Source organism: Chelonus insularis, unplaced genomic scaffold (assembly GCF_013357705.1).
Source record: "Chelonus insularis isolate UGA/USDA-ARS -01 unplaced genomic scaffold, ASM1335770v1 contig_77_pilon, whole genome shotgun sequence".
Classification (NCBI taxonomy): Eukaryota; Metazoa; Arthropoda; class Insecta; order Hymenoptera; family Braconidae; genus Chelonus; species Chelonus insularis.
Window position 1 is genome coordinate 482,241 of NW_023276746.1, and position 18,469 is coordinate 500,709.

Consider the following 18,469-nt stretch of genomic DNA (forward strand, 5'->3'; position numbering starts at 1 on the left):
ATTTCCTAGTAAATTTAAGGCAATTGTCTAAGTAAACAGTCCGTTTTTTTTAAAGCAATGCTATTAAATACGTTTCCTCAATGCTCGGACCATTCTTGAGTTTAAAAAATGATTATTAATAATAACTACAGACCATAAACAATTTGTTTTAGAGCGATATTTCGATTGTTTATTAATATCTATCAACAATGTACAATTTGAAATTTCCTGGTTATTAACTTCCCATTAGGAAGTTATTGTAATTGGGTCGATTGGTAAAATTTGAATTTTCATCATATCTCCACGTTTCATGGTATTTGCATGCATACTGATCAATTTTTATAATGATTTGTGTGTGTACGTACGTACGTATGTCTGTACGGACGTCAGCATTTTTTTCGTTTTCGATATCTCAAAAACGGATAGAGATATCAACTTCAATCAAAATTTATTCGAAAGATATTATTATAAAGAAAATCTGAAAGAAATTTGAACAAATTCGGTGGAGCCGTTTTTTTTATAACAAAAAAACTAATAATAAATAAATGAAAAGGTTAACTATTTAAAATTCTTTTAAGCAAGAGAAAGATAATTTCATTCGAAAATGAAGTCGATATTGACTAGACATTATTGTTCACAACCAAATACACAATACAATAAAATAAAATTCCTATGTGAGTAAGGTAAAATTACTAAGTATCATAAAATTTTTCCTAATTTATTTTAAAAAAACTTCATTACTTGTCATTTGCATTCACTTCGTAGTGACGAGCATGGGATTTTTTTCTAAGAAATTTATCTCTACCCTGCAAATCGTAGTGGTTTAATTTAAAACACTTAAAGTGTTTTTAAATGATGTCACCCATTTGATTAACATTGTAGTCACATTTTAGATGCTTGGAAGACTTTTATTATTTTTTTTATAAACAATAAATATTTTTTCAAGTAAATTGATGAGCAGGATACTAGAATAATTTGACACAAAATCATCTCACCTCAAATTTCTTCCAGTTATTTGTAAACCATTAGAATATTATGCTGAAAGACAATATTTTCTTTCACAAGAATTCTTCTATTTCTTTACCTACTGGCAGAATAGTCTAGACTTTCAAGAATAATTATTATAAAAAAAGACTTTTAGAAAGTAAGACTTTCTCATCTTCCATCTAATACCCGAGGGTATTGATTGATTAATAAAAATAACCCATCTAATATCTTTTTATTAAATGTTTCCAGAAACTGCTATCAACATAGGATATTCATGTCAACTATTAACAGACGAACTCACGGATGTCTTCATTGTTGATGCCACGACGTACGATGGTGTTGAAACACAATTAAATCGTTATTTAGAGACCATAAAGACTGCTTCGAGCCAACAAAAAAGGCCGGCTCTGTCGATCGTCACATTCAGGTGGGACAAGGAAAGGTCAGGCAAATGAAAGAGATGGAGTACAGTACACTTACAGTACATTTTGTTCTTTGCATTTCTAATTTATTAATTTCTGACTGACTTTAGTGTTTTTAGAGAAATTGTTGACACCCCCCCCCCCTTTCATGTGGCACCGCGAATCCCTCTTTTTACTGATAGATATATATCGTTTTTATTATCTCTTGTCGCTAAAAAAATTAATTCAATCTCTTTCAAATCTCATTTTACGGCTTTGTTTGAGTGGATTAATCATTAAGGAGATACATCTTAAATTTTATGAGCCAAGATTTATGACTGTTCAATAAAAAGTTGTATTTTATCTATCTAGGGAGTAAAATAGGATATTTCCACACGCAATGAAATTTCTTATTTCAGTCGGAAACAGTTATACATGGGGTGACTTGCAAAAAATACTGTATTTCTTTCCTAGTTGCATATTACATTATTTCCATAATGTTTTTTTTATTGCGTGCTGAAATATCTTACTTTTCTCTCTAGGTAAATAATAAATCAAATTATTTTAAATTCTTGCATTAAAACAACTATTTTTAATCTCCTTGACGATTATAATTCATTGTCAATATTACTTTTAGAATTTTTTAAAATATTATTCTATTGATTAATCAATCATCATTTTAAAAAAGTACAGAAACTTTTTTAATAATTGTATCTTTAATATTTAGCATATTTTATTATTATGCACTTGTTACTTGTTACATTTTAATAATTCGTTTTTTTACTAAAAAATATTTCCGTAATCATTTTTATTATCATTATTAACTAACTACAACCAAATATCTAAGAGGTAAGCTTGTCGTGTGCTACATAACTAAAAAATCTTTTCAGCGTAATCATTTCCTTTAAAAAAAAACAAAAAAAAAATGAATACCTTACATGTGGAATTAAAAAGAAATAAGAGAAAAAAACAACTATGATGCTTCTTGATACTCACTCCTTCTCTTTCTGACTGCTTTGAAATTAATCTCGAATGAAATTTGTTAAGAAATTAGTACAGCTTATCACATTTCTTACGATTTAGTACTTAAGCATTTAAGAAAATCATAAAAATGTGCACTTTCTGTATTATTCATAGTTCAGACCTTTTTTAAAAAGTTCTTGTTCAAGTAGTTGATTAGTAGTCTGTTAATGAATTTTTTATTCAACTCTATGGTTAATAAATAATTTAACAATAAAATAATTCATTATTACATACAACTAAATAAATAAATAAATGAATAATCATTGGTAATAAAAAAAAAAAATTTTAATAATGATATGAAAGTAATAATTTTTTATTCATGAAATTTTATTTGTTTCAATAAATGCAGTGATACAGAATACAATCGAGATGAGCCTGAAGATCACGAGCTTGAAATTTCTTCAGGATTTGCTTTTGTGATTAATGGCCATTCTTTGGTTCATGCACTTCATCCACAAATGGAAAACCTTTTTCTAGAAGTCTCCAGCTCATGTAAGTAATCACTTTTTATTATTTTAAAATATAAAATGGAGCGAAATAAAGACTTAAAAATACTTACAACCAATTGAAAAGTTTATTAAAAGAGAAAGATAAATTACGAGAAATTAGAACAGACGTCTGGTTTGCTCTAGTCTTAGTCATAAACTAAATATAAACAAATCAGTCTAGCGTTGCTCAAGTTACCATCAAGACATGTTTTTTTTTGTAAATTTTTGTAAAATTTTATTAAATGCGAGAAAAAAGCGTATATTAATGAATGAATGAATTAATATTAATGAATTAATTAATTTTTAGGTAAATCTGTGATCTGTTGTCGAGTAACACCACTCCAAAAAGCCATGGTGGTAGAACTAATAAAGAAAAACAAAGATGCTGTAACACTGGCAATTGGTGACGGTGCTAATGATGTATCAATGATAAAAACAGCTCACATAGGTGTTGGAATCAGTGGTCAAGAAGGTTTACAAGCTGTCTTAGCATCAGATTACTCAATAGGACAATTTAGGTTTCTTGAAAGGTTGCTGTTTGTCCATGGGAGATGGTCGTACTACAGAATGTCTAAATTTCTTCGATATTTTTTCTACAAAAATTTCGCTTTCACGTTATGCCACATCTGGTTTGCATTCTTTTGTGGATTTAGCGCACAGGTAAAACCCAGCGAAAGATACTTTAGATCTGATCAGGCACAAATTATGAAATTCATTCAATCTAATTTAATGTAAACAAAGCTTCAGATTGAATCCAGTGAAACAGTAGAGCTAATTAGAGTTATTTATCTATTTTCAAAAAGTATCAGACTCCAACGACATTAACATTTACAGTAAGATTAATTATTGTTAAATTTATCGTGGAGAATTAGTGTGAAAAGGTTCAGAAGAAATAAAGATCAAGTGCTTAACAGAAACAAGTGGAATATATTGAAAAAGAAATGATTAGTTAATTGCTGCAGACAAGGACAGAAATCTTCATTGACTATTATATCTCGTGTTTACAGACAGGTTGATTACAAACTAATAAGTTTTGTCTAAGGTAGAGTTGTCATTTCAAATTTTTGAAACCCTGCACACAGAAAAAGAATATCTCAGTTCAAGAAAAATTTTGTTGATTCAAGATAATCTGGGTTTTGTAGATAATGAAAATCATGTTATGTTGGCTCAAGATAATATTTTTCTTGATTCGAGATAATTTTTTCGAGCTAAGATATTATAGTTTTGCTTTAAATACATGATTGCTGAGAGAATAGTTTCTCTTCATCCAAGATATTCTTTTCGTGTGTGTGGACTGAAGCGGTGAAAACCCGAAGGACAAAACACGGACTCATCTCATCAAAAACCAGGACAGATCAGACTTAAAATTTTTTACTAAATATTTTAAAATTTATCTTAATCTTTATTGAATTGAAATGTAAAAAATTTCATTTACATAAATAACATCTACATCTATAGAATTATTTTTTATATAATTTTGGAACTTTTTGATAAAAAAACAAAAATAAAAAACCCGGACATTTCGAAAAAAGTACCCCAGACAGCCCCCTTCCCCAGTCAAACAAAGAGGACATGTCCTGGAAAATCCAGACGGATGGCAACCCTAGTCTAAGAACGACCTCATTATTTGCACACTAATGCAACATATTGCTAGATTTTTTCCTTCCTTTAGGATCACTTGGATCCGAATTCAACAGTCATTCAAAATATAAAAAAAACTCACACATTAATAAGCACTCTTGGATTTTTTAAATAATTAAAAAAGAAATATTAATACAGAGTTTCGATGCAGGTTCAAATGACATTATTTAATACATAAGTTAATGAAGATATTATGTTGTATTTTTTTTCATCAACAAGTCTAAATTTTCACAAAAAATATTTTGACATAAAAATAGTTTGAATTTACATAACAGTTTATTAAACTAAAAATCATTCCATTGTGAATTTCCCCACATTTTAATGTTGTTATATGAAACCTTTATTCACTCATGTCTTTAATTATTATGAATAAAATGTCTATCGAGTATGATTTTGAAAATGAATCAATTAATTGTGCACAATCAGATCTGAGGGATTTTTTCAAAAAACCTAAATGTTTATTGTTGTAAAAATAGATTTGAACTTTTATTATTAATTTTGAAATAGAATTGATATTTATGATGAGTCTAAGGCGAATACGATTTTGAAACTCCTCTGTTGAGCTTGCTCCGGAGTTGAGATTTAAAATTTGAGTTTAAAGCATTATCTGATTATTAATTCATATGTAAATGTTTTTTATCCTTTTCTGGCTTACACTTTTGATTATTTTTATTTAAATTTTTGAATTGAAAATAATTTTAATTGCTTCGTTTCAGACTGTTTTCGATCCAATGTACATCTCAGTCTACAACTTATTCTACACTTCATTGCCTGTTCTGGCTGTTGGTGTGTTTGATCAGGACGTAAACGATAAGAATAGCTTGTTGTATCCAAAATTATATACTCCAGGATTACAGAATTTACTTTTTAATAAAAAAGAATTTTGTTGGAGTGCTCTTCATGGATTCTGGGCCAGTTGTATTTTATTTCTTGTACCATACGGTAAGAATTTTTAAAACTCTCTTATTAATTGACAATAATTTGTGTACCCAATTGTCCAGTAATAATATTCTATTTTTGTTTAAATTTACTCATAAATAATTGATAAAATTTCAGGAACTTATAAAGATGGAGTTTCGCCAAAGGGCTACGTACTTTCAGATCATATGCTGCTGGGCAGTGTAGTAGCAACAATCTTAGTTATCGTCGTTACAGTTCAAATAGCCTTAGACACGTCTTATTGGACGATTGTCAATCACTTTATGGTATGGGGTTCGGTCATTTGGTATTTCATTTTAGATTATTTTTATAATTTCATCATTGGAGGAAGCTACGTTGGAAGTTTGACTATGGTAATTATTCTTCATTAACTATTGATTGCTTAATGTTTCTATTGTTTGAAATAGTTTGAGAGTTCTCTTATGGGGATCATGTTATTTTTTCACACAAACTGTGATATTAATCACATCATAATATAATTTTGTCAAAAATCACATGGTCGCCATGAGAATTATTTTTTAACTATCAAAAAGTTGTGGGTGATTTTACATTTTTATGGTCATCTCGTTTTTTAGTCATACAAAAATGGATAATTAACTTTTATACTATTGTTTTTTTTTCTAAATGGTTTATTTTCACGGTAAATTTATGATAATAATTGAAGAAATAGGAAAAGAAGAATATTTTCTTAAAATTAAGAAGAATCTTTCATAAAATTGGTTGAGATTTGTGTTATACAAATAAATAAATTCTGTTCAAACCTTTAAAAAAAACATAACTCAGTATTGTGTTACATAGTAATCTCTCAATTTGTAAATTATTTTCATAAAAATGAATCTAAACGTGAATGAATGAATGAATTTTGTGATCATGGAAATGATTACTATCCAAAAGAGCACATTCTTACATTTATGTTTCATAATACGCATGTAAAAATAACTTATTTAAAAGAAAATGTTGAGACAAGTTTTTTTTTCTTCAATTTTTTGTAATAAAATTGGTATTTGCATTGAGAACAGGAAGAAGAGTTGTTAAAGATATTAACAAGTATTTTTAACACTTTTTGCTAGAACAAATGACTGTGAAATTGTACAATTATTAAACTGATTTTCCCACCAAAATTTTATTAAATTTAATTCTTTACGTTGATTCAAATTCTTAATTATTTTTTTTAATTATCTAGGCCATGTCAGAAGCAACATTCTGGTTTACCACAGTATTGTCATGTATTATTCTGGTGATCCCAGTACTCTCCTGGAGGTTCTTCTTCATTGACGTAAGGCCAACATTATCAGAACGAGTCCGATTGAAGCAGAGATTAGCTCAAATGCGATCTCGACAAAGTCAAGACATTTTACGTACACCATCCACACGAAGAACACGACGATCATTACGATCTGGATATGCTTTTGCTCATCAAGAAGGCTTTGGAAGACTTATAACTTCTGGAAAAATAATGAGAAAGTTACCAAATGGTTCAGACTTTAAATTTGCTATGCCATTCTCGAATAATGTTAGCAAACAAGTGAGTGCTAATCAACAACATGCATCGACATCTCCGAATGATGGAATGTCACACAGAAATTCACACAGTCTTGACACTATCAATCTGTAAGTTTTTCCGTTTATTCCTCTTAAAACAGAAGCTTTAAATTAGATTATTTATCGAATAAAATTCATTATTTGAATACGAAAAATAAAAATTCAAAATTCATTTGTATTAATAAAATATTCAACGGAAAGAGTATTAAAATAAATCCGAAGCTCCTGCGTGATACTCTATTTACGTGATATAATTCATTAGGAGGCCGTGTTAAAATCACGAGTATTTAATTAATTAGTTTATCAGTCAAAGTTATTATCAGTGATAGATTATTATTGATAATCAATACAATTTATTAATAGATAATTTGTTGATTAATTCATTAGTTAATTAATTTTATCTGTTACTAATTTAAAAGCTCATTGCACAAGATTATTTTATTTAATACTTTATTTATTTTGAATAAGCCTCCGTGTCTTGTTTGAACTTTTGATTTGTACATTAGCAATTAAAAAAAAATAACATCTGACGGAATTGCTGGCTTACAAATTGTTTAAGACTAATGATAGGACAACAAATATGTAATTTAGCTTTTTTACTTAATAATGAAATTTTTTTTTCATGTTGTTCAAGATTAAGTATGGTTATTATTCATTTCATTACAAAGTTTCAAATCTCAAGGCATTTGACGTATTCATTTGTGATTTATCGGAAAAAATTTTTCATAATAAGAAATCAAGATTACGAGATTTTTAGATATGGCGAGATCTAGATAGATTGAAAAGTTGATTTTTATTTGATTGGGTCAAGTTTGATTAGGTCTTGTAAGTCTAGAGTCATAAAGCTCTAGATCTGGTCAGATCTATAGAGATCTAGTGTTTGATAGCACTAGATTTGCCTAAAATTGATCAAATTTCATGTAACATAAACTGATAGAACTTTTACACCATTGGATAGAATAAGGATAAGAGTAGGGCTAAAAATTACGGTTACGCATGCTCGTAGGTACAACAACGGAAACATTGATTTGTACGCATATGCAGCCGTAAATTTAAGCCCTACTTATAGTCTCATTATTTTTCCATCCAGTATAAAGGCATCTAGTATTTTTTTTCAAATCTTACGAGATCTCTTCATATTAAAAATTTCTGAAATTCTGATCTGAGCAAACTTTCAGGAGATTTAAAAATACTTTCCTAAGTTCTAAATATTTGCGATAAAATTTTTGATTAATAATAAAAGGTAAACAAAAAAAAAATTCTTTGAATCAATCTATAAATTGATTTAATAAAACAAAAAAAAAGGAAAAACGAGATAGAAAAATGAACAAAAATATTTGTTAATAAATAAAATATATTTAACTATAGAAAAATTGACAAGTCGATTTACCGATTAATCGATAATTGCCTTTATACAAAAAAAATATAATAACTTGATAAAACAAATGAATGAATTATTTAAAAGAAAAAAATAATAAATAACTAATTGTAATGAAATAATTGCTGATCGACGTCACGATGTATTATAGTATTGACTGTAAATATTAAAGAATATAATTGATTATTATAAACAATAATTATTATTCATTATTTTTAATTAATTATAATAATTATTGTATTATTGTGTAATTACGTTTAGAAGTTAAGAAGACATTTTTTAAAAAAAAAGTAATATATAGATAGAACGAAATTACACAACAAAAATAACAAACTATTATTATTATTATTATTATTATTATTATTATTATTATTATTATTATTATCATAATGATTATTATTATTAATATTATTTCAAATAATAGTAGACACGTTGTATTAATGCGAATGTTTGCCTTGGACTGACTATTAAATATAAAACATATATATACATAAAAATATATATATGATACGATTTATTGCGGTAAATGGGGAGTAAATGATAAAATAAAATTCGTAAGAGTTGTAGTGAACAATAAAATATGTATTTCTACTTTTAATATTATCAACAAAATGATTATTAATATAAATAAGAGATTTAATAATCCTAAGGAAGAGTGTTTCACAATCAAACGATTACTATTATTTTTATTATTAATATATTGATTAATTAATATCATCATTATTTATATTAATGTTTAGATCAAATTAAAAGAAAAAGTTATGATTAAACGAAATATGGGACTAATAAATAATATAAAGTTAAACTCTATTATTTTTCAAATGTGCCTGACAAATTTTAGCTTTTATGGATTATTTCATTGTTATTATAAACAATTTATTCAATGAACAATAATTAACATGTGTTTATTTTCCATTATTTTTCTTTTTTACGAACGAAAAAGTCTTAGAAAAAAATGATCAAATCTACTATGATTAAAATTAATATAATTCTAATTGTAATATACTTTAATGGACTCAATCAAGGACTAAATTCCTGTGAAAAAATAAAATAGATCTGTTCAGATATATATTTTTTGGCACAATTGGATCTACTTTATTCTGCGTACATCTGTTTTGATTTCCGTAGATCTTATGTGACGTTTAGAGTTGCATTAAATTCTTTACATGATCGAAATCAACAGAGATCTCTGAAGATAGATCATAACTTGGGTATCTATCCACTGATCTCACCAGATGTATATAGATCCACGCAAATTGAATTTTCTTTGGTTTTTTAGATTTAAGTAGATTTAAAAAAATGGAAAAATATAGATCTCTATAGATCTATTTCCCCCCCCTCCCGAGAATTCTTACTCAATTGAATCTACTTTAATTTAATGAGATCTATTCAGATTTGATTAAATTTAGAATTTGAATAAATTAAAAAAACTTATTCAATCAGTTTTGGTCATTTTTTTCTGGGAATTCATTTCACAATCATTTTTTATAAATAGTTACATAATTATAGCGGTCAATTATTTTCTATTTTCGTTACAAAATAAAAAAAAAAAAAGAAGATAGAAGATGCCGAAATTTTTTTGTAAATTGATTATCACTTATTATCATCCACTAGAATAATTGCTTCTTTTCAGAATTCAGAAATAAATTTTATTATTATTATTATTATTATTATTATTCTTATTATTATTATTATTATTATTATTACAGTAATGACATGATGATTTTTTTTGTAAATTTTTCTACTGGATTACCAAGTATTGAAAAGTATTCTCCATAGATAAATTAAAATAACAAGAAAAAAACTGTTATTAAAGAATACAAATTCATGCAACGAGTTATAAATTAAAAGAATTGAAACAAAAAAGAAATAATATAAATAACGACAAATGGTTTGATTATTTATAAATTAATTATTACCACTTATTAAACAATTTTTTAAAAAATCAATGAATCATTAAATGAGACTGCACACAATTTTAATTCACATTGATATAAGCACTTTATATTGTTAAACAGAAAATGATTATATTTATAAAAAATATCTTTCTCTTTTTTTCTCTATTATTATCTTTCACTTATAGAAGATAGTAATGAACAATTTGAAACCAATTTTTTTTTCTTTCGCTTAATTCATTTTCATTTATGTATTAATGATTAAAATTTTTATTTTATTAATAAAATAAATAAATGAAAAATAAGGGTCTGACACTTGCATAAAATGTATAAAAAAAAAGAACGTAAAACGTAAAAGAAGTTAATGTAAACAAAAATTTGAATAATTAAAAATTGTATACATTAACGAGAAAGTTTATACATAAGATAAATAGAGACGATAATTTTGAAGAATAAAAAAAAATCTACAAAAATACAATGCACAGGTAATATTTTTAATGCTTAAAAATAAGTCTCTATTAATTAATTTATTAGTTGTAATTAAAACAAAAAAAAATACATATATATATATATATATATATATATATATATATATACATACATTAATTTTTTCTTGCTTAGTTTTCATTCTTGTTGTAACATAAGTATTTCAGAAAATGTGATTTAAAATTGAATAACGATTTTTTCATAACAAACATTGTTGTTTTATTAACCTCAGATAATTGCAAGCAATGCAATAGATTAAATATTCAAACAAATGAAATAATTTAATTTATAAAATTACAAAATAAAATAAAAAAATATATTAAAAATAAATATTTTATGTATTTATTATGTATTTGCAATAATTTATATTTCAGCATGATTGTAAATCATTTCATGTATTCATTATTTATCTGCTAAGCCGTAGAAATAATGCATGTCTTGATTCCCGTACACCACAAGCCATGTATTTATCATAGAAATCTTGAACAAATTCTTCAATTTTAAAACCAAACTTTTGATATAAAATTAATGCAGGATTTGTCACTGATACGTGAAGTGTTACATCTTTTCCCATACATGTTTGGATTAAGTGATACAACATGAATGTTCCTATTCCAGATTTCCTCCATTCAGATCGTGTTAATAAGAATGAAATATAGGCTTCATTATAATTCACATCCGGTACTAGTACTGCAAATCCAATAACGAGTTTTTTGTACAAAACAACACAAGTGAAGTCTGGATACTGAAGACAGTCGGTTACTGATAAATAAAAAAAACAAAAAAGGACATGATTATTTTGAAGTAATCTTTGGATTATTTTTGAAAAACCAGATTAAGTAAGATTTGAAAAGACCGGTATAGTTTTGTTTTTTGTAATTATCTTCTAAACAATGAGAGGAAGAAGAGAAAGTTGTAAATCAAAATTGAAACTCTTATTTTTTTATACATAAAAGATCCTTACACTTTTTCTATTCTCTCTCTCTCTCTCGCTCTTTCTCATACTTTTGTTGCAAAATGACAATAAAGATGAAAGGATATCAAAAATTCAGTAAAAATACATTTTTTTAAGCTTTATCATTATTTTCTAGGTAAATTATGAAAGCTAGAAATTAAAGTCTAAGGACTTTTTTATGTATAATCAAATGATCTTTAATTTTTATCTGAAACTTTTTTTTCTATCTCTGATAACTTACAAAATATTTTCAAAAAACTAAATTTCTAGGATATTTTTCCAATAATTTTATACCTGTAGTTCTTACTTAATCAGATTTAATGTATAAATGATACTTACGGTCAATACCAGGCCAAAAATACTGACTGCAAAGATTGTTAACTGCAGGAATATGCTGTGGTCTGACATAACAATAATCAATACTCGTTGGATCTTCTGGTTTCCAATCAGGATTATTTTTGTTGACTTTAGCAGTGAGTTCTTGCATTAATTTCAGCCAAAGTGGCTGACAAGAGTAATCTCTTCTGATAAAGGGCTTAAGAATTCTATTGGTGTATGGACTGTGAACAGCAGTGGGTTCCACAGTTCCTGAGAGCCTTTGTTCAAATATAGCACTGAAGTTGATGTTATAAAATCTATCAATAACGCGATGACTTTCGTCATTGAAGTTCATTCTTGATTCTGGTTTTATTCCAAAAGTATCAATATCGAATAAAGGTACATTATTACTTCGTTTCAGCTTTCTTACAACTAATTTTCTGTACAGTCTTCTCAAGGACGGAGTCATTGAATCAATATGAGCTTTATTGATGCTTTGAATGATGTAGTCTTCTTCATTCCTGCCCATTTTTGGCTTTTTTTGTTCTGAAAAAGAAGACCTAATTGATAAAAAATGATTACCAGCAAATATTTTTTAAGAATATGTTATCTTCATATTTTACTATCCAAGCAATAATCTTACCTGATGTTCTTTCAGGCTTCATCCAAGGCCAATCTCTTTTATTTTTAATTCTAAACAGTGAGATTATTGGCTCCTGAATACAACTATCATTACTTGTTTCTTCCTCATACTGTTCTTCAGCATCTCCAAATTTATCCTTTTCTCCTCCGGACTCATCAAAATTTTCCTGACTCAGAATATTATTCATCCATTCAGGATTAAAGGTATTGAGCAGTTGAGAAATTTGAGGATTATCTTTTGAAAAGGAGTTAAACTTATCCAAATCCTTGACCAAATCAACAGGTGATATGGAATCAGGCTGTTCATTAAAGTCTAACCCATCATCAATATCCAGAAGATCAATGTCAGGGACATCGTCATCAGCAAGAAGGAAATCTGAAAGGATTTCTGTAGGTTGAACATACTCACGGCTAAACATTGAAGGAGTTAGATTAGCTGTTGATGGATCTACACTAGGATAATTGTCTTCACCAAAAGACATGCTGGATTCAGATCTAGAAGGACTATTGGCTACCTTTACAGGATTAAGAATAATTTTATTCTGTCCTAAACTTTGCTTCTTCCGTTCCATGATGATTTTGTTATTTTTATTCATCAATATTTCAGGTGGATCATTGTCGACGAGCCTCCACCAGCCAGACTCGCCCAATTCAGTAGTCCCAGACTTAAAAAAAGTTGTGCTGTAATGAGAAAGAGTGCCAGATATTGTTCCAATCCAATTTTTTTTCCTCTTCACAGTCTTTTGGAATAAGTGATCCCAATTTTTGTCGACAAATGTACTGATGTCTGATTTCCAATGAAAATATCCTCGTTTGCTTATCCCACTTGACTTTTCTTTCAAGTTGTAGAGAGTCAAAACAATGATATTTAGCCATGACAGTTTACCTCGATTGATAATTTCAGTTTTTAAAGGACTACATTCAGTACAATACAGCTCAAAAAAAACGTCTCCTACAAGAGCTCCGGGCACTCCACCACGTTTTAAACAACGCACGTGGATTTTTTGTACACATTCACCGGAACATAGGAGTGCTGGTCTTATATATGGATCACATGGGTCTCCGCAATATTTACACAAATAATTTTCTTCTTTTTCCTCTTCTTCATTGTCGCCCTCTTCATTCTCTGATTTTACTTCAATTTTTACATTAATTTCAGACATTTGTTATTTTATTCATCGAAATAATCCACTTTTATAACCGAAGTAACATCACAAACATTTGTCCGTTAAAAAGGTGATAAATAATTACCAAAGAATACTGTCTTACTTACAAGCCTAGAAGTGGCTTTTTCGTGTCGCCAGGAATTTTTAGTTGGTACTCTGACCACAAGATGTCTGTAGTATACAATTTGTTAGGTACTTTTTTAAAATTAGATTTGTCCATCTTCGTTCCAAAGGAAACTAGTTGTCTATTTTGGAGTACCTTTACGTGATTTTGAAAATTTTTAGCGGATTTCCCCATTTTAATCCTCATTGAAAAGAGTTCAGGTACATTATTTTATAGCACTGTTCAAGGTTGGCAAGGCAATTATAATTGTCAAAGGCTAAAGTTTGACCACCTAGACTGAAAAATATAATAAAGAAAAAGTTAGTCATTTTTAGAAAAGTACTTGCATCTTCTAAAGTTTTGGTAATTTACAATTAAATTTGTACATCTTCGTTTCAGAAAAAACTAGTTATGTCTATTTTAGAGTATTTACGTGATTTTGAAAATTTTCAGAGGATTTTCCCATTCCTAAATTGTAAATTACCAAAACTTTAAAAGAAGACTTTGACTATTTCATAGTAGCTTTATCTTCTAATGGTTTTCCCCATTCAAACCCTTATTTACAAGAGTTCAGGTACATTATTACCCTAAACTTCTGCCTCTATTCTATCTTAGATTTTATTGCACTCTTTAAGGTTAAAGTGACTTGTCACTGTTACTCTCGATCATTAATTTTTTTACTACATTATTCTTAATAACTGATAATAAATAATTGCGAATTATATAGCTAATAGTGTCTTTAAAAAAATATACTTTTCTAAAAAATTTTAAACTGATAATTAATAATTATGAACTGATGACTAGACAGAGAATTTAAATGAAAATTGTCATTTTTTATTTAACATAATTATAAAAAATTTCAATTAATTCAAATAGATAGGCGTTTACAATAAGTTTATGAATGTTTTAGATCAATTATTACAGGAAAGTGACTGAATATAAAATTAATGGGCAGTTTAATTGATAATATTCCACATATAATAGATAATGAATATATGAGATATATTTTAAAGTTATAACTTTGATTATAACTTCAAAATATACTACATAAAACATTTAGATATGGAAAAATACATAATTTGAAATTACACATGTAATGAATTGTAATTAATTTAATGTAATAGGTTTTTGAAAGCAAGTTTTTAAATAGTGTACTAATTATTATAATTCTAAGATCGCAGATTGAGCCTACACGTCTTTTAAGTAAATTCAATTTGAGTATGATTTTATATCACAATTTAAAATGTACTATGAACGAATATTAATTTCATATATGTATACAAATATTAATTTGAATTAATTATGAAAAATATGTACAATATTATTTAATATTAATCTTAAAGAGTACAATTTAGATTACAATACTTATAATGTCTTCACTTCTACTGTTCAATCATATTTTTCGAAGCAATTAATTAGTAATACTTTATTTTATTACTTAGATTTTAGCAGAACGACTATTTATTATAAAATTTCTTATTAATAATAATTAAGAAAAATAAATAAAATTGATAATTCATTTGTAAAGATGCCGCTAGAGGTATTCAATACCCTACCAGGTGGCGCATGGTGACATTTCATTAGATTTCACCACCAGAAGGCGCACAATAACTAGTTATCTAGCCAACCAGAAGGATTTTTCAATCACATGAGATTTGATTCTCGACCTGTGCACGTTGTGTAATTTTTGCTTCAATATTTTTGTGAAAATACAAGTGCAATTTTATTATTACACATCATTTGCATAAGTGTAATATAAAACCGAACATTTAAGAGTGAAAGTGAGTGTTTGTAATTTATACAGTTGAGGTCAAGTGAACGAACAATGTCAAGTTGGAGTGCCGAAAATAGCAAAGGGATGATCCCTCCACGATGGTTACACTGTCCTCGAAAAAGTATAAAATTAATAAACAATAAGTTTCTTGCATTTAAAACACCACTATCAGAAAAATATGATAGTCAAGTTTCTGAAGAATGTCGTTTTTCTGTGAACATGCTGTTTTCATCATTAAAGTGTCAAAGATTGAAAATGGGATTACTAATAGATCTGACAAATACCACCCGGTTTTATGATAAAGCTGATGTTGAATCATATGGATGTCGTTATCACAAGCTTCAATGTCATGGCCATGGAGAAACGCCTTCCATAGAACAAACAAATATTTTTATTAAAATTTGTAGAAATTTTATTGCTCGTAATCCATCTGAGATCATTGGAGTTCATTGCACCCACGGTTTTAATAGAACTGGGTTTCTTTTAATAAGTTACTTGGTTGAAAGTAACATATTCAACTTGGATGCTGCTGTGAGCGAATTTTCAACTGCAAGACCTCCTGGAATTTATAAGGAAGACTACATTAAAGAGTTATACAGGCGATATGATGATGAGAATGATACACTTCCTGTACCACCACTACCAACTTGGTGTTTAGAATACGATGACTTCAAAGGAGATGGAAAACAACATAATCAATGTGGAAATCGTGAACATATTCAAAGAGGTAAAGAAAATAGTGTAAAAGATCGAGTTTTTATGGCTGGAGTTCCTGGAGTAAAACTAGTACGAGATTTAGCTAAAGTTAAGAGAATTCAACAAAGAGTTCAAGAAATCTGTAAATGGCATAGAAATGGTTTTCCTGGTTCCCAACCTGTCTCTTTGGACCAGAATAACATTATTCAATTCAATATCAGACCATACAAAGTATCATGGAAAGCTGATGGTACTAGATATATGATGTTGATTCAAGCAAACAAAGAAGTGTTTTTCATTGATAGAAATAATAGTGTCTTTAAGGTATCCGGATTGACTTTTCCACACTGTGAAAATGTTTCAAGAACTCTGAAAGATACTTTATTAGATGGAGAAATGGTTATTGATGAAGTAAGTGATACTAAATATCCTAGGTACTTAGTTTTTGACATTATCATGTGTGATGGTAAAGATGTATCGACAGACTTATTCTTTGTTGAGCGATACGCTATAATCGAGAAAGAAATAATAGGAGGCCGAACTAGAGCATTCAAAGAAAGCCGAATACGACGAGATCAAGAACCCTTTTCTATTCGTCAGAAGCAATTTTGGGATATTACACAAGTGAACAGTTTGCTAGGTGAAAAATTTGTGAAACAATTGGGTCATGACCCGGACGGCCTGATCTTCCAGCCTTCGAAGGAGCCCTACATCCCTGGACCTGCAGCAACCGTCTTGAAGTGGAAGCCGCTTTCGTTGAATTCAGTGGATTTCATGTTAAAAATAGTCGTCGAATCAGGTATGGGTATTTCATCACGAAAAATTGGTCAATTATATATTGGAGGTTTAACCGAACCATATAGTTTCATTCAGGTTACTAAAGAAATAGAAAAGCTCGATGACAAAATAATTCAATGTAGTTTCAAGAACGATCGTTGGGTATTTATGCGCGAAAGAACCGATAAATATTCTCCGAATTCATTTAAGACTGCTCAATCAATTTTTAACAGTATTAACGCGCCGGTAACGTCCAAATTTTTAATAAATTATATTAGTAAATTTAAATTTAACGAGAATTGGGAGGATTGCTTGCCTCCACCAGCTAAACGACGTCGATAAAATTGAGTTTTTTTTCAAGTTTCTATTTTTTGTAATATGAGTAGAGCAGAGTAGAGTCACGCGTATTAAATTCAAATTTTAATATTTTTAATTTTAAACGTGATCGATGATTAGAAAAGTGCGTATGGTAAATATTACCAACGCACTAATATGAGATCTTTTAAAAAAAAAAAATTTTTTTTTATAACAATTATTTTTAACTTAAATTAAATTTCCGATTTTTCGAATTTTAGTATACATTTTAATTTAGTATAATATTTTAAATTAATGATCGAGAGTAACAGTGACAAGTCACTTCAACCTTAAAGAGTGCAATAAAATCTAAGATAGAATAGAGGCAGAAGTTTAGGGTAATAATGTACCTGAACTCTTGTAAATAAGGGTTTGAATGGGGAAAACCATTAGAAGATAAAGCTACTATGAAATAGTCAAAGTCTTCTTTTAAAGTTTTGGTAATTTACAATTTAGGAATGGGAAAATCCTCTGAAAATTTTCAAAATCACGTAAATACTCTAAAATAGACATAACTAGTTTTTTCTGAAACGAAGATGTACAAATTTAATTGTAAATTACCAAAACTTTAGAAGATGCAAGTACTTTTCTAAAAATGACTAACTTTTTCTTTATTATATTTTTCAGTCTAGGTGGTCAAACTTTAGCCTTTGACAATTATAATTGCCTTGCCAACCTTGAACAGTGCTATAAAATAATGTACCTGAACTCTTTTCAATGAGGATTAAAATGGGAAAAGGTACTCCAAAATAATGTACCAACTATTTTTTTTCATTAAACCACCGGAGAGAACCCTCTAAATCTGTAGTTCAAAATTATGTCCATGTATAGGCCCATATAAACCCAAAATTTCAAGTATCAATATCTCGAAAACTAAGTGAGATATGAAAAAATTTTATTCTTCATTTTTGTCCTATTTTGGACT

General features: G+C 28.0%; 3 protein-coding genes across 11 annotated transcripts in view; 2 read left to right on the forward strand and 1 right to left on the reverse strand.

Annotated features, from left to right (window-relative positions):
• Positions 1-8,319, forward strand: part of ATP8B (ATPase phospholipid transporting 8B) — a 61,119-nt gene extending 52,800 nt beyond the window's left edge. For 4 of the 8 annotated variants that reach the window (XM_035090504.1, XM_035090505.1, XM_035090506.1 and 1 more), the window contains 6 exons: positions 1,216-1,408; positions 2,740-2,882; positions 3,186-3,538; positions 5,236-5,461; positions 5,576-5,811; positions 6,642-8,317. In XM_035090504.1, coding sequence (XP_034946395.1) covers positions 1,216-1,408; positions 2,740-2,882; positions 3,186-3,538; positions 5,236-5,461; positions 5,576-5,811; positions 6,642-7,073 — 1,583 coding nt within the window. In that variant the 3' untranslated portion in view covers positions 7,074-8,317. Of the gene's footprint in view, positions 1-1,215; positions 1,409-2,739; positions 2,883-3,185; positions 3,539-5,235; positions 5,462-5,575; positions 5,812-6,641 lie in introns of all 8 variants that reach the window. The other 4 variants (XM_035090501.1, XM_035090503.1, XM_035090500.1 and 1 more) reach the window with 2 other exon arrangements.
• Positions 8,320-11,078: 2,759 nt separating this feature from the next.
• On the reverse strand, positions 11,079-13,941 carry Atac2 (Ada2a-containing complex component 2). The gene is made up of 3 exons (XM_035090472.1): positions 12,676-13,941; positions 12,054-12,578; positions 11,079-11,521 (listed from the first exon to the last, which is right to left on the reverse strand). The coding sequence occupies exons 1-3, from the start codon at positions 13,835-13,837 to the stop codon at positions 11,166-11,168; spliced, it is 2,043 nt and encodes a 680-aa protein (XP_034946363.1). The 5' UTR covers positions 13,838-13,941; the 3' UTR covers positions 11,079-11,165.
• Positions 13,942-15,768: 1,827 nt separating this feature from the next.
• LOC118071350 (mRNA-capping enzyme-like) lies at positions 15,769-18,218 on the forward strand. 2 transcript variants are annotated; one of them, XM_035090459.1, is made up of 2 exons: positions 15,769-17,212; positions 18,172-18,218. In XM_035090459.1, exons 1-2 carry the CDS (start codon positions 15,769-15,771, stop codon positions 18,174-18,176), a joined length of 1,449 nt encoding a protein of 482 aa, XP_034946350.1. In that variant the 3' UTR covers positions 18,177-18,218. The 2 variants fall into 2 exon arrangements, with proteins under 2 accessions (XP_034946350.1, XP_034946349.1); XM_035090458.1 differs by lacking the exon at positions 18,172-18,218 and having other exon boundaries at positions 15,769-17,532.
• The last annotated feature ends 251 nt before the right edge of the window (positions 18,219-18,469 follow it).